The sequence below is a fragment of the Pagrus pagrus genome (genome assembly GCF_965226575.1).
Source record: "Pagrus pagrus genome assembly, chromosome: 10".
NCBI lineage: Eukaryota > Metazoa > Chordata > Actinopteri > Spariformes > Sparidae > Pagrus > Pagrus pagrus.
Genome location: NC_140194.1, coordinates 25,533,032 through 25,546,819, shown reverse-complemented (window position 1 = coordinate 25,546,819; position 13,788 = coordinate 25,533,032). Strand labels below are relative to the sequence as shown.

Genomic DNA, 13,788 nt, shown 5'->3' with positions numbered 1-13,788 from the left:
GGGTTTTTTTTATTTGCCCATCATGACCTCCTGTGAAAGAGAGATTACTCAGACACCTGACTTCTTCATTGAGCAAAGAGGAACTCTGTATGTCGGTTTAATTGTGGCCAACAGTGTCACTAATAGCTGCTGCTGTCTATCTTTTACTCTCTTAGCTTATTAACTGTGGAGACAAGGTCAATTAAAAGGGATCTGGCCTCTCCAGTTTGCAATCCTTTTGGTTTCTTAGAAATGGATAATAAGTTCTCTAAGCCCAAATTGAATCTTAGGCCATTTTTGTTCGTCATTTGTGATGTCACTTGACGATGTCACTTAAACATAAACGTGCTGTATGTCGATTTGGAGCTCTCGCTGAAATGACTGATGCTGTAGTTTTTTTTTTATTTGACAGGACAGTCTTGTTTACAAACTCACTGACTGACAGGTTGAAGCCACCGTATTTCCAGACGACAACATCAATATTGGACTATTTAGCAAAACCCCAGATGACATTCAATGCCAACATTTTAAAAACGCTTACTATCTGCAATATTTTTGCAACATTTCTACATTAAGGCTAAAGATAGGGAAAGATCATGGCGATAGAAATTAGGGTTATTCCAAGAAAAAACAGGGTAAAGAGGAACATCATGGTTACATCATGCTTGATGGTTTTGTTTTTTCTATTCGCTCTGTGTGACACATATGTTCATGTGCATGTAAAAGCGCTTGAAAGTTATCTGCGCATACAGGAGCTCCTCTTTCCTACAGAAAACACTGCTCCTGAAGTGCCTGAAACTCCTCGTCCGTAGTCCCGCCTTTATTTCTGTGACTTTGTGACATCACACTTCCTCACCATGTCAAACATTTGCACAATTTAGGCCAATATTCCAGTAGAAGTGAAGCTAACTGGAAGCTGGAAAAAACGACAGAGCCGACCAGAGACACAGTAAGTGGTGCTGGCTCAGGTGTGTGAGCTGACCAATCAGAGCAGACCAGGTACTCGGGAGGGGGGATCTTGTTTCACCATAGTATTATTATTATTATTAATATTATTATTATTGTTATTATTATTATAAATACTATCATTGTCATTGGCTCACATTTCTGAGGAATACCATGAATGCACAACTCTTATGTTGCCAAAATAGTTTTTGTTGGAATAAAAATATTGGGATGCATTTTGTATATTTTAAAAGTGCTGCCACATTTTGTGAAGAGACATGTTTTGACATTCGTAATTGACTTTTGAAAAAATGTAATAAATTCAATATTCCTCTCTGACAGGTACCAGAGTAAAAGCTTAAAGTCTCACACAAAGAGGAATTGGAACCTGGAAAGGTTTACAATTATACAACACTTCCCATTCACACTGCAGCTGTTCTTAAAATAATTATCCACAGCATTGACATGGTCAGGTTTACTTTCCCAGAAGCCAGTAAAACTCTTTGGTGAGTGAGCCAGTACCTCACACACATTTTGTCCTCTGCCTCGCACTTTGCTCCTGGTCCAATCAGTTCCTTTTGACTTCACTGGCCACTTGATTGGATTCCCTGGGAGGAAATGAATGCTTACATTGCAGCAGTTATTTAGAAATGAGCCACAGTGCCTCAATCAAATCAGCAGCTTCAAAAACAACAGGGTTGCAACTTGCAGCATTTTGTATGCCATTATTATAATGCTACCTATGGCTTGTGATTGCTCTGTGATATTTCGACTTAAATGAAATGGAATCACCGCTGTTAGAGGTTAAGTTCAGTTTTTTTAATCTGTGTTGTCTATTTTTGCATTCGAATGTAGTGCACGTCGTAGGCATAATTTATGTAATTTGTATTCTACTGCGTGTATGCTTTATGTAAGTATATGTCTCACTCTCTTTTATAACACTGCTTTAGCATCAGAATTTATCTGTAGATAAAAACCTTGCCAGTTTATGCTTGTCTCTTTAAAGCTGCATTTATTGGTTCATTTTTATTCTTGGCCACGTAAAAGCAGCAGAACAAACTGTAAACACGATGTTAACTTATTATTTAGCTTTTACTGAGGTTGTTATAGGAAATGATAGCGAACAGTCACATAATTACACATCCAGCAGACCCAGAGCAAGTTTTTTTTCTGGCCTCCTGATGACTCTTAAGTACAATATTCACTCTAATTTTATTTCTGTTTTGTTCCCACCATGTCCTGAGGGCAAAATCTGGCTGATTTGCTGATAATTGCTTTCTCAATGTGTGCAAAGTGATTTTGAGGGGAATTGTGGGTTTGTTACTACAGCTGACCCATTTCACATTTGATGAAGGGTGCAGCATCTAACACTTTTAGTTGAAAACCTTCACAATATAACCACAATTATCAACAGAGCATGAAAAAATAACAGTTTTGACCTTAGGACATGTTGTGTAGCAGAGATATCTACTGAAGTTAGAATCCCGGTCCAAAGCTCCTGTGCTAGCTGTGCTATAAGGCTAACAGCTGCTACAGTTGGTAGCAGTTAGCTGTTACTCTAGTGATACCCCCTATTTGTTTTGAGTATGAATTCGATGGTGCCCAATTCCCACATATTGCACCTTTAATATAATAATATTAATTGGTGCAGCTTTAACTCCCTCCATGCAACTGCTCTTTATCTGAGCATCGCTATCTGTTCTAATCAGTCTAACTCTGTTTGTGTAATCCAATCAAACTCCAAGCAATCAAATGTGACCATAGAATTCTTCTCTTCAAATCTTTCTCAGGTCACTCGTGCTCATTACGACCTTGATCTTGTACAGGGCTGTCAGCCAACACTGTGTTGGCTATGTGCAAGCACTCATTATCGGTAGAATAGCTTGTAGCAGGTAGCTCATTGTGACATATAGTGATTGATAAACTACGTCAGAACCACTCCGTAGCACCTTCACATTAATTAACCTAACTCAGCTTCATGGTTCAGAATTCATGTTCTGTTTCCTACACCCACACTCACACAGACCCTTTAGTTGATTAGCTAGTGCAGTTGTCAGTCTGATGCGGTGAAGTGTACATTCAGTGGATCACATAGGCTAATACTGAAGACAGCCCCAGTGTATTAAATCCGGCACTGTACTGAATTACTGAAGACAAACACTGCCTACCAATTGGTGAACATACTTTGCACACACTAATTGCAACAATTTTTCAAACCCAATCTTGCATCACCTTGGGGCTCTAACATCAAACCTCTGCCTGTTAATGCCTGAATTTGATTTGACACAAGAAGCCCTGGAGTCTGAGGCTGAGAATTTGGGAGACCAGTTTAGAGGTTGTGTGTCAGCGAAGTGGTTAGCTAAGCTACTTATCGTATTATACAGAGTTATTGTCATATTTTGCTTGGCTCTGTATGTGAAGCCTTCATTGCACGCACTTTGCTGTCCTCCCTGAAGGAACATGAGAGATAAATAAGAAAAGCAACACAAAAACAAGAGAACAAAAAAAGAGATAATTCCTTGATTCCTTGGCAATGTGCTGAACGCAAATTGCAAAAGAGCTTAAAGAAAATATTAAGCCTTTCTTCTTTTTAACGGACTGTGGAATAAAAGTCAAAATCCAGCGCAGCATATGCCAGCACCAACGCAGACTTCATCAAGGTCACATTGAGAGAGTTGAAGTCTTGCGTTTCAGATTTTTAATTGCTGTCTACTCGTAGTAATTAAACATATTTAACTCTCACGCTTTGTTTACATTATTGACCCAAACCACACTCCTCTCTTCAGTCTGTGTCAAGTATAAATAGGAGTCTGAGAGTTTTTGTTAATGATGGAGCTGAAAGAAAATACCCATTGAGCTTCACACATCCAATTTGCTTTCCTACCGAACAGTGAGATACAATGGCTTCCAATACTGACACATTTTATCCACAGAATATACAGAGGCATTGACAGAAACTTCTCCAACTTCTCCTGGATTATATTTTGTGGGGAAAGTCCTCTGGTTTTCCCGCTGGTGTCCTCCAGCTGCTCTGCCTTAACAAAGTTTTTGATTAAAAGCCAGGTCAGCCCATTTCGACAGATGGTGAACCGGTAGCATGTTACAGCCAGGTGTTATGTGTGCTTGGCCTGCTGTTACTATTCTAAGCTGTGTCCAGTGCTTGTCCTCACAGAGCCCAAAGGATACTAAAAGACAACACCCAACCCAGCCACAGTCTGGTCACCCTGCTGCCATCTGGCAGAGGATACAGATGTATCTGCTGCCGTACCACCAGACTACAGAACAGCTTCTTTACTGTGCTTTGCTGTGAACTCATCCTCAGCACTCCACCTAAACAGCACTCTTATGCAGCATAAAGGGACTATAACACAAAATGTACAAATTACAAATTCATGCAAAATGAGCATAAAGAAATACAAAACAACCAAGAGGCAAAATATAAAAAAATAATGAGGCTGTTTGCAGCTGGTTTGTGTCACTTTCTGTGTATGTGTCCCGCTCTTATGTTAGACTCAGGAGGCAGTTAGATGTCTGTCACACAATCCGTCCATTCATCCACATGTGCTGATGTTGAGCTGAACCTGTATTAAATGTGAATTCTTGTGACCACTGGTTATTTTGTCGTCAACTAAGTGTTACTGTGTGTTAGATTTCTGTCAGGATGACAGGTGTCTGACCCTGCAGTCGAAGAGATTTGGCTGTAGAGAAGATTTTTATTAACCGGAAATTAAATTTATGGCCCCCGGCATAACCTTATTCTCAGTAATATGTCATCAAGGACACATTTACTTTGCCAAGATCCCTTAATGGTTCATTTTTTCTTGTGATCTACCTAATTTATAACATGTATCACAGGTTCTTGATGCTATAGTACACTGTAGTTTAAATATGGCAACTTAGCGACTGCTGACCTTCATTAACTAAGTTATTATTTACTTAAAGGTGTTATTGATAACATTCATCCACCTGTGGTCTTCCATCTTCCATTGCGCTCATGTCACAACACAGCTGTCGTTCGAGAGAAGAACGAGTAAGTAGGATTCTTAAACAGATATAAACAAAATCATTTTGGACCTTTTTCCAAAAAGTTTTCAATATGAACCTTAAATACACTACATTTTTTGTACACGCACAGTGGAACCATGATGTTTATGTCAGAGCATGGTTCTCAGATATCAGTCCACTGAGATCAAGTACAGAAGATACAACAGGTGTTGGAACATGCTGTTGATGTCATCAATTTCATTGGCAAGAGAGGAATTACAGCTACAGAGGGATGCAGTCTGAGGCAGCTGCACTCTGGAGGATAACAGCAAAGACCATGGAAACTTTTCAGAGTTTCTCTTGCTACTTGACAAATAGGGATGCCATATGAAAGAACTTCTTATATAGTGCAGAAAAATTAGACCGGCAAAATAAAACTCGGATGAAGGATGTTGTATCAAGAAATGCTCTTTGGCTGTAAAGGTTGTTAACGACATAATTCAGGAAATTTCTACGCTACTGTCATCAACCCAAACCAACTACAGGTCTGTATTCTTACAAGCATCCTTTAACAAAAAAAAAAAAAAAAAGGACAGTGTGAATGTGTGGGGGCTTGTACATTAATGAGCAGACACAGCTGTGGACTGAAAATGCAGTTGCCTTGAAGAAGTTCTTCTGGGCTTTGAGAAAGTCATCCCAGGCTCAGCACATCGATGTTCTTATGACAGAGTTTGTCGGGGTCAGACTTGACAACTGCAGCTAGATGATTCTCAAAGGCTCTAAAGAAATAGATAAAAGACTGTATTCATTTTGCAGCTTTTCCTTCACATTTCCGAGGTCCCGACACCATTGACAAAACAGCTGCAGATATAAGGTTTGCAAATCTGCTCACAAGATGCTTCTGACGACTAAAAACATCACTGAAAAAGATTTCAAGTCAGTTGATTGAGTTGTTTGTAATGTAGAACTGTGCAGCAAAAAGAAACTTGTCACAACTTGAAACATTTAGTGACTAGCTGGTGAATATAGTGGAATATTTTAGCAGCTAAACATATTCAAGAAGTTTGTGGAGACCAATAGAGAGCTAAAATGACTCAATAGACCATATTCACACAGCTTTTCTCTTGACATTACGCTCAGGGTAGACAATTCAAATGATGTAGCTTACAGCTTGTGTTCCAGGTGGCAAGTCATAACATAAACATAGGGAATCTGACAAATTCTCATCATTTCACCGCTTTCTCATTGATCAGCAACTGAAATCGTGCATCAAACATGTTGTTTTACCTTAAAAATATCGCCCAGTGTCCCTCCCGATTGAGGGATCCATTGTCTTTTCAGGTACTGATCAATCAGGAAGCAGTGAAATGATAATAATTTGTCACTTCCTTGTTTACGTGAAACACAGCTGTGCAACATTTGAACTTCAGAGGGAAATGGCCGTCACGTGAATAAAACGTCTATGAATGCTCTTGATGGTTGATGTCTTGTACACAATGTACACATTTACTACACCGACTTTACAAGGCCATTCTGTGGCAAACGTGAGAGATAATGTCAGTGACTCGACATTGTTTTAAGGTGCCTTTGTAATTACTAACGACCTTGTGAACCTGCACAAGTGCTTTCAGTTATTCTGACTAATTATGTCTGTACCCGCTGTATCTGGTGAAGCTGCTCTGGAATTACATGAGGTCACCAGAGCGAACTAATAGGAATGATCACGCAGTAACTCTCCTATCATAACGGGTGCAATAAAACAAACAGGCAGGCATACCTGCGTGAGTGGACCCTTTAAATTATATCATAATTAGCCAGTAAATAACTTAAATCATCAGCATCTGTGGGCACAAAGCCCAGCTCTCAATCACACACACGGAAAAAAATAACTTTATTTTACTTTGTAGACCGTGTCACACATTCAGTGCAGGTGAAAAATTAATGTACACCAGAGGGTCCTTTGGTTGTCAACCTTATGTGATTAGCATAAAGTAATACAGACATTTTTCACATTGCTTAACTGGTTATTTGATGGACAGATATTTATACCCTGCAATTATCAGGACCAGCTATTCATGACACACTGGCTGTGACTGGGGATCAAACATATACCTTAGTCACACAGCTCTTGAAATGTGTCAAATTTTGAAATTGCAGCACTTTTTCCTGAACATTAAAGCTACTCCAGGTGTTAACATTTACACATTTTGGCAGGTTAATGTTGATACATCGCGAGTGAATTAAACATTTTCTCTTTCATTCCTGCCCAGCTAGGGTGTCAGATAAGATCCGGTGTTTCAAGTCTGCATAATTGCTTAAATGTAATTTTATGGCATATTCTAATTGTGTGTGTGTGTGTGTGTGTGTGTGTGTGTGTGTGTGTCTGTCTGTCTGTCTGTCTGTCTGTCTGTCTGTCTGTCTGTGTGCTTTGCATACAAATGTGTGGGTGTCTTCTGATTAACTGTATCCCTGCTGTGTATTGATCTTGCCAGATGACAGATCACTGTCCTCATGACATGGAGAAAAATCAACTATGGATCACAGGATCACATTTACACTTATTCTAGAATAACCCTCCAGCTCATTCATTCTCACGGTTTGTTTGTTTTTTTTTCTTGCTGGCAGCGGTTCATTTAATTACCATTGGATTATCTCTGGCATTTGGCCCCTTCAGCCCATTACCAACATTAAAAACTCCTCTGATAACCACACAGACCTTTTGCCAAACCAAAACTGTTATAATGGTATTGGCTTCCTTCATTAGGACACAAGAAAGAAGCAAAGTCAGACGATCTACAGTATCTGGGCCCACGTGAATAATCTTTGACTAATTAATCTACCAGCCTAAAGCCCACCACTGATTTGAAACAAAACATTACCCCTTACTGATTCCCTATAATTAGTGTGTCTGTGACTAAAGTGTGTCTGGTACTGTATGTGTTTCATTGGCATTGTCTCTGCCCCGGGAGAAATTCGAGAAAACAATCAGATGTTTTTCTTGGTAAACAGATCCACAGCTGTGGAGGGACTGAGAGCGTGAGGAGCTCATCCTGCTAAACAGTGGCCAAAAGTATGTGGACATTGAAACAAAGATATGTTAATTGTGTATTAACATCAACCTCATTTATGACTCCCCAATCCAAAACAGTCTGCATTAATGGTTTGCTCCCATTCAGCCACATTTAGTGGCATTGGGTGATTGTGTTGTGCTACTTACAGTTGGCAATGTTGGACTGGCTTCAGGTCAATACTCATGCTGGCCAGTCAAGTTCTTCAAGACCAAACTTGGAAAAAAAAAAAAACATTTTAGATTGAGTTTGAGGTCCAAGATTGTCAAATATTGTACTGTACACTGTGCCATTAAGAGTCCTCTCACACCTAAGTTGTTTGTGGTGAAAGCTCTTGTGGATTTTCCTGACTGATCAGGCATTTCTCAATCTACCACCTACGCCCTCTCAGCACCCACTTCCATTCCGTTTCTTTGCAGTGTCACAAAGGTGATGCAGACATTTGTGTCTGGAGTATCACCTGAAAATTGTAACGCAACACAAGAGGAAGCTGCTACAGCATGAAACAACAAGAGAAAGCTGACCATTTTGTCTGGGTTCACTGCCACTCAACCAAGGCTCAGCATTGATGAAACTCTAGTTGAACGTGTCTGTACGCAGGTAGTACACATCCCTCCACAGACACCATGTTTGTTTATTGCTGTGATCAACGGACATTTAATACTGTCATACAGATGCAAGTAGGAATACAGTTACATTACTGAAATATTACTTAATAACAAGTAAAACTGCTGGTATTAAAATAATACTTAAGTACAGTATTAAAAGAATTACTAACTTTTTATCAGTTGATGTTTAATGGACTATCAATAACAGGCATTCAATCAAAGGGGTTTCTCTTATTGTCACCTCTCCCGTTTGTGATCAGATAGCCGATGACAGGTTTAGATATTCATTCAAATTGTACTCAGTACTCAATTATGATTTTAAAAGTAACTAAATAGATTACATGGTGTAATGCAAACGTAAGTATGAGTAAAATTACAGACTTGAAAAAATACAGTAACCCAAAAAATGACATAATTACAGTAACCAACTAAGTTGCAAAAACCAAGCAGCTTCTAAACATTAGAGTGAAAAATGAGAAGATGAATGCAAAACAGAAATACTGCTTCCAAAAGACGCCATGGAAACCACGGTCACGAAAAGGTACAGCAATCCCTGTTTCGTACCAGGCAGCTTGCTGCTGCTCTACACCTTTATGAAGGGTGCTTACCTCAGCTGCGAGTGTGACTTAAAGGGGACCATCTACTGGGCCGAGATCACCGGAAAAGGTGGATTTTCCAAGCAGAATTTTTTTTTGTGGTTTGTTAGTATAAGAACCAGGCATCAGTATGTCAGTGTGGGGTCTTCCTCTGATCAATCAGAAACTAAAAAGGAGTTCAAAACAGGGCTGTGTATTGTTTGACTCCTACTGTGTGTATTTTGTCTGTTCCTCATTAAAAGTGTAAAGATAAAAAAATCCTTTCATTTCATTTCTTGCAAAACCAGAGAACATAAATATAAACATCAGGTTCAGTGCAGCATGACCGGTGGTCTCTGGGCTGGTTTGTAAAACAAAACAATACAAAGTCAGTATGAACATCAGCCAGACTAGAAATAAAATGCATCAATAATTGTCTATTTCTCTTCTTACACAGGACCAAATGAACCAAACTACACATGTGAAACCAGCTCATTTGTCATGATCAAATATTTCCCCTAACTGGTTCTACAGTGTCTTTCACACAGTGAATGCAGCATCATAGTTAAGTCCAGATCCACTCCAGCCACTGCATCATCCCTCTTTCTTTTCAATCCCCTCTCGTTCAGCATTTCCATAAACACATTTGTCACAATGGGGTGGACAATCGTGGCTCAAGGATGAAGGTTTGGCGTTGCTACACTTGTCTCGGGAAACAAAAACAGAAGAATATACGAGCTCCCCATTTATGAGAATGCTGGAGCAGCGAAGGAAGAAAAGGAGAAAAGCCTGACATCTTCAGTGGCCTTTAAGATGGCCGAAGGGCAGCTCAGTGATTAGCAGTGCAGTTGGGAGACACAGGAAGTCAACTGGCTAAGTGATTCAGCTGGGAGCTAATGAGAATGAATGTTTGCCTTTATAGCCTTTCTCCCTCACTCCTCCTGCTGGCCTCCACAGATAGCCCACACTACATTTATCTTATCACACTGACACCTTTAACACTACGTTACATAGAGCATAGAGAGTAGAATAAAAAACTCCTCCATGTCTATTTCATTAGACATGGAGGAGTGAATGGAGGAGTTCTCACCTTAAATGACCCATTTCTAAGAAGAGAGGGAAGAAAGATGGAGATTGAGGGAGAGAGCAATGAGACTGCCGCGTTGGGTCGGTTTAAATGCTCCGTGTATCTGGCGAAGGAGGACACTGCTGATAAGAGAGGCAACAGTTAAAGCACTGCACGTCGGGGAGATAGTGACTGCCGATATACTGAAACCCACTGCACACTCTTATCTCTAGTGGAACAAAGCAAAGAGCTTGACCCAGAAGTTGTGGTGCAACTTATAAAAATAGATGCATTGAATAACTAATGTGTTACTGTAAGGGAAAGTCTCCTTGTTCAAGTTAAGAGTTGCTAACACATAACCTCTTCTGTGGACAGTAGAATAAAGGGTGAAAAGACCAACTCAATATGAATATCACAATACTTTCAGTGTTATGTGTTTCTGCCTCTGTAGTCACAGAATCATTTAAAAGGTTGTACCAGAGGTGTGAATAGCTCAATGCCTCTAAGATGTGTGAGGGCAGAGTGTAGTGTTTCCACCGTGAGCCTCTTACAAAGGATTTACTCTCCTCTGGAGATGGAGTATAATTTCAGCAGCCAAGTCGCCAGGATAAAATGTTAGCAGTTAAAGTTTCTGCAAACCACAGGTATTGTACATCCAAGTTTGTACCAGGCATCGGCTATGTACAATACGTTCATCTCATCAACCCAGCTACAAGAAATTCAGGAGACGTGATATCTTACTCTGAATTATTTAATGAAGCTCGATCGAGGTGAACAGGCTCAACAGTACGTGTTGTATCACAGTGTAATGCCATGCCAGTTCTGCCGGACACTTTCCGGTCTGTGACTGTTTAACCCGCTACAGAATACTCTGTGGAAACGTGCTTACCTAGGTCACGTTGTAATTGATGAGAGAATATGGAGTTCAGTCTATCGTGGAGCGAGTACGTCTCTTGTATGAGATATAGTGAAAGTTAGATACCAGAGGAACAAGAATGTGACCTTGCTTGTCTGGGAGACAGCACACCTTATCTCCCAGCTGCTCAATACAGCCGTTCCACTATGACCAGATATTTCTCACAGGAAGTCGGGCCAGCTCAGCTGCATTTGTGGCGTCAGAAGCAGGTGTTTTGAAGGAGATCTTGGGACACTTTCCAGCCGTGTTTGTGGCGACCAAATGAGGTATTTTGAGCCAAACCATGTTGTTTTCCTGACCATAACCAAGTAGTACAACACGTACTCGGCAGCTTAAAGGGGCACTATTTAGTTTTGGAGAAGAAATTCAAACTCAGAATTACGTAAGTCAGTTCGTTTATTCAGTTTTATCAGTCATCAATGAAGAAAGTTTGTTTATTCACTTGGTTGAGGCAGAAAAAAGTGTCTTCCCCGCAAACTGCACAGTGCACCTTTAACATTCACAGAAAAACTAACCTTTCATGAAAGTGAATCAAACTTGAAAAACGCCCAGGCGGTAGGCCTTTGATTAGAAAGTGTACGGTGTACAGTGGGTTTCCCTCACGAGGATGAAATATCTCATTTAGAAGCCCTTGCCAAGACAGGGCTAATCAATATCTTCTATGATGTATCCGCGCTGTGACACTGAGACTGGAGCTAGTAATATGTAATATATGGATTAACATCTTTCTGTCCCTCTAGACCTGCGAGACCTGCCATTTATCTCCCTGTCTGAAGGGCCAGAGACACCGTGCAGGGACTTCCTGCTGCCCTATTACCACGTTTATTAAAATCAGCTCAGGGACATACAGCAAAGACGCAAAAGCATTCCTCAGCCATCTATCTATCTGAACAATACTGTGTCTCTCTATTCCTCCTCCTCTGTCTGTGCTGGTGGCAACAGCAGGGTGATGGATGGCGTTATCCAGCAGGGATTCAGCAGGCGGTATTATCACGGAGCAGGTATTAGCATGGAGCCTCTCGGTCCCTTCTCGGCCCATCGATTTGGGTTGCTGCCTGACCCTAACCTCCTAAAGGGGCCTTCAAACTAGAGGAACAGAGCCACAGTACAAGCCCTGGGGATAAACTTTGCCCAGGTCCTAGTCCTTTATCATCCTTATTCATCCCCTGCTGTCTTCCACCTCCACCCTCTTCTCTACTCTTTTTTAGCTTCCACGCTATCTCAGTCTGTCTCCCCTCCTCCAGTTCAACAGCTACTGCAAAATATTAATGCCACTAAAAATCATAAATCCTCAAGTATTGCTGGTATGATCTGCTGAAAAGATATATTCCATATGCTGTTATGCCACAGCTGAATAAATTGCCAGTTCTTCCTCAAATGAGTTTATCCCTGAGAGGCATTTTTCAGTTGTTTTGAATTTTAATGGAAAGCAGGAAATCATCAACATGTTGATAGTACAGATCAGGAAAAACAAGTGTTTTTCTTTTGTGTGTGTGTGTGTGTTTGTCAGAAAAATGCACAATGCTCATTGCACAGTAGGCACTCTTTTGATTTTTTTTGACGGACGTGCAAAAGCACTGCTGCTGTGTTGTTTCCTGTGCAGATGTATTGACGCTGCTTCTGTTTCGAAGGTGATTAGAGAGTTAGGCATCCCCAAAAATTTGCGGCCATTGTGGCTCCATTCAGCTGACATCACGACCCTGTAATCCACTAATTGTTTTGGTTGGGAGTAAAAACTCTGTGTGGAGAGACATGAAGCTTTGAGAAGGTTTAATCAGAAAGACAGCTTTTACTATGTTTGTCCTTTTTTAATGTTTTTTCCCCCACTGACGGAGAACATTTCCTGTATGACCTCTGCTGACTAATTATTATCATTACTATTATTATTTGTCTCTTGTGCTCCCCTGTCTGTTTCTGTTTGTGTGTATGAGTCTGTGGGGTGGCCGTGTTGTTCCTCTGCTCCCGACTTCCTGCTGTTCAGCTGACACGTTCCACCCTCAGCTACTCATCAACAGATCATTCAGTTTTGCCAGTGTGATACTAATGCCAGCTTAACTCTAGTTCTGTGATATTATTGTTTTGAGCGTTTGATTAATCTTGTTTCTCTGTGTTTCAGGTTCACAACCTCCCTGTGATCTCCATCTGCCTGCCTCGCTCAGAACCTAGTCAGTCCATTCTCCAGCCAGCAGCTCAGCTCAGCCCACTGCCTGCCAGTCATTCAGTTGCCTGCCACACTCACACATAACCTCCTTCTGACTAATTAAACTGAATTTGAACTTTTTTCCGAGTCCTGTTAATTAAAATTAAATCAATTCAAGTCTTGCTTGTTGTTCATCTGTTTTTTTAATTTATTTATTTATTTCACTCCATCATTTTACGTGTCCACAGAGGCGTTTTTGGACGCGAGGGCACAGAACATTTCCCAACTGTGCACGCTTGACCAAAACATTCTGCACCATCCGACAGCCACGCAAACACTTACTGGCTGCACCTGACTGGACGAACTCATTTGGAAACTTTCTCTTGTATTAAGAAAATAGTTTTAGTTGAAAATAAGCCATGCAGTCGCTGAATCTGTCTTCATTTTGACTTGACTATGGTAAGTTTTATGGTTTTACAGCGTTGTGCCAAAGGCCCGTGATTTGCA

The 13,788-nt window shown here is 40.6% G+C and overlaps 1 protein-coding gene across 1 annotated transcript in view; it reads left to right on the top strand.

The window, feature by feature from the left end:
* cdh13 (cadherin 13, H-cadherin (heart)) overlaps positions 1 to 13,503 on the top strand; it is a 398,586-nt gene extending 385,083 nt beyond the window's left edge. Inside the window, exon 14 of the mRNA XM_084364311.1 lies at positions 13,258 to 13,503. Coding sequence (XP_084220437.1) covers positions 13,258 to 13,307 — 50 coding nt within the window. The 3' untranslated portion in view covers positions 13,308 to 13,503. The remainder of the gene's footprint in view (positions 1 to 13,257) is intronic.
* Positions 13,504 to 13,788: the final 285 nt, after the last annotated feature.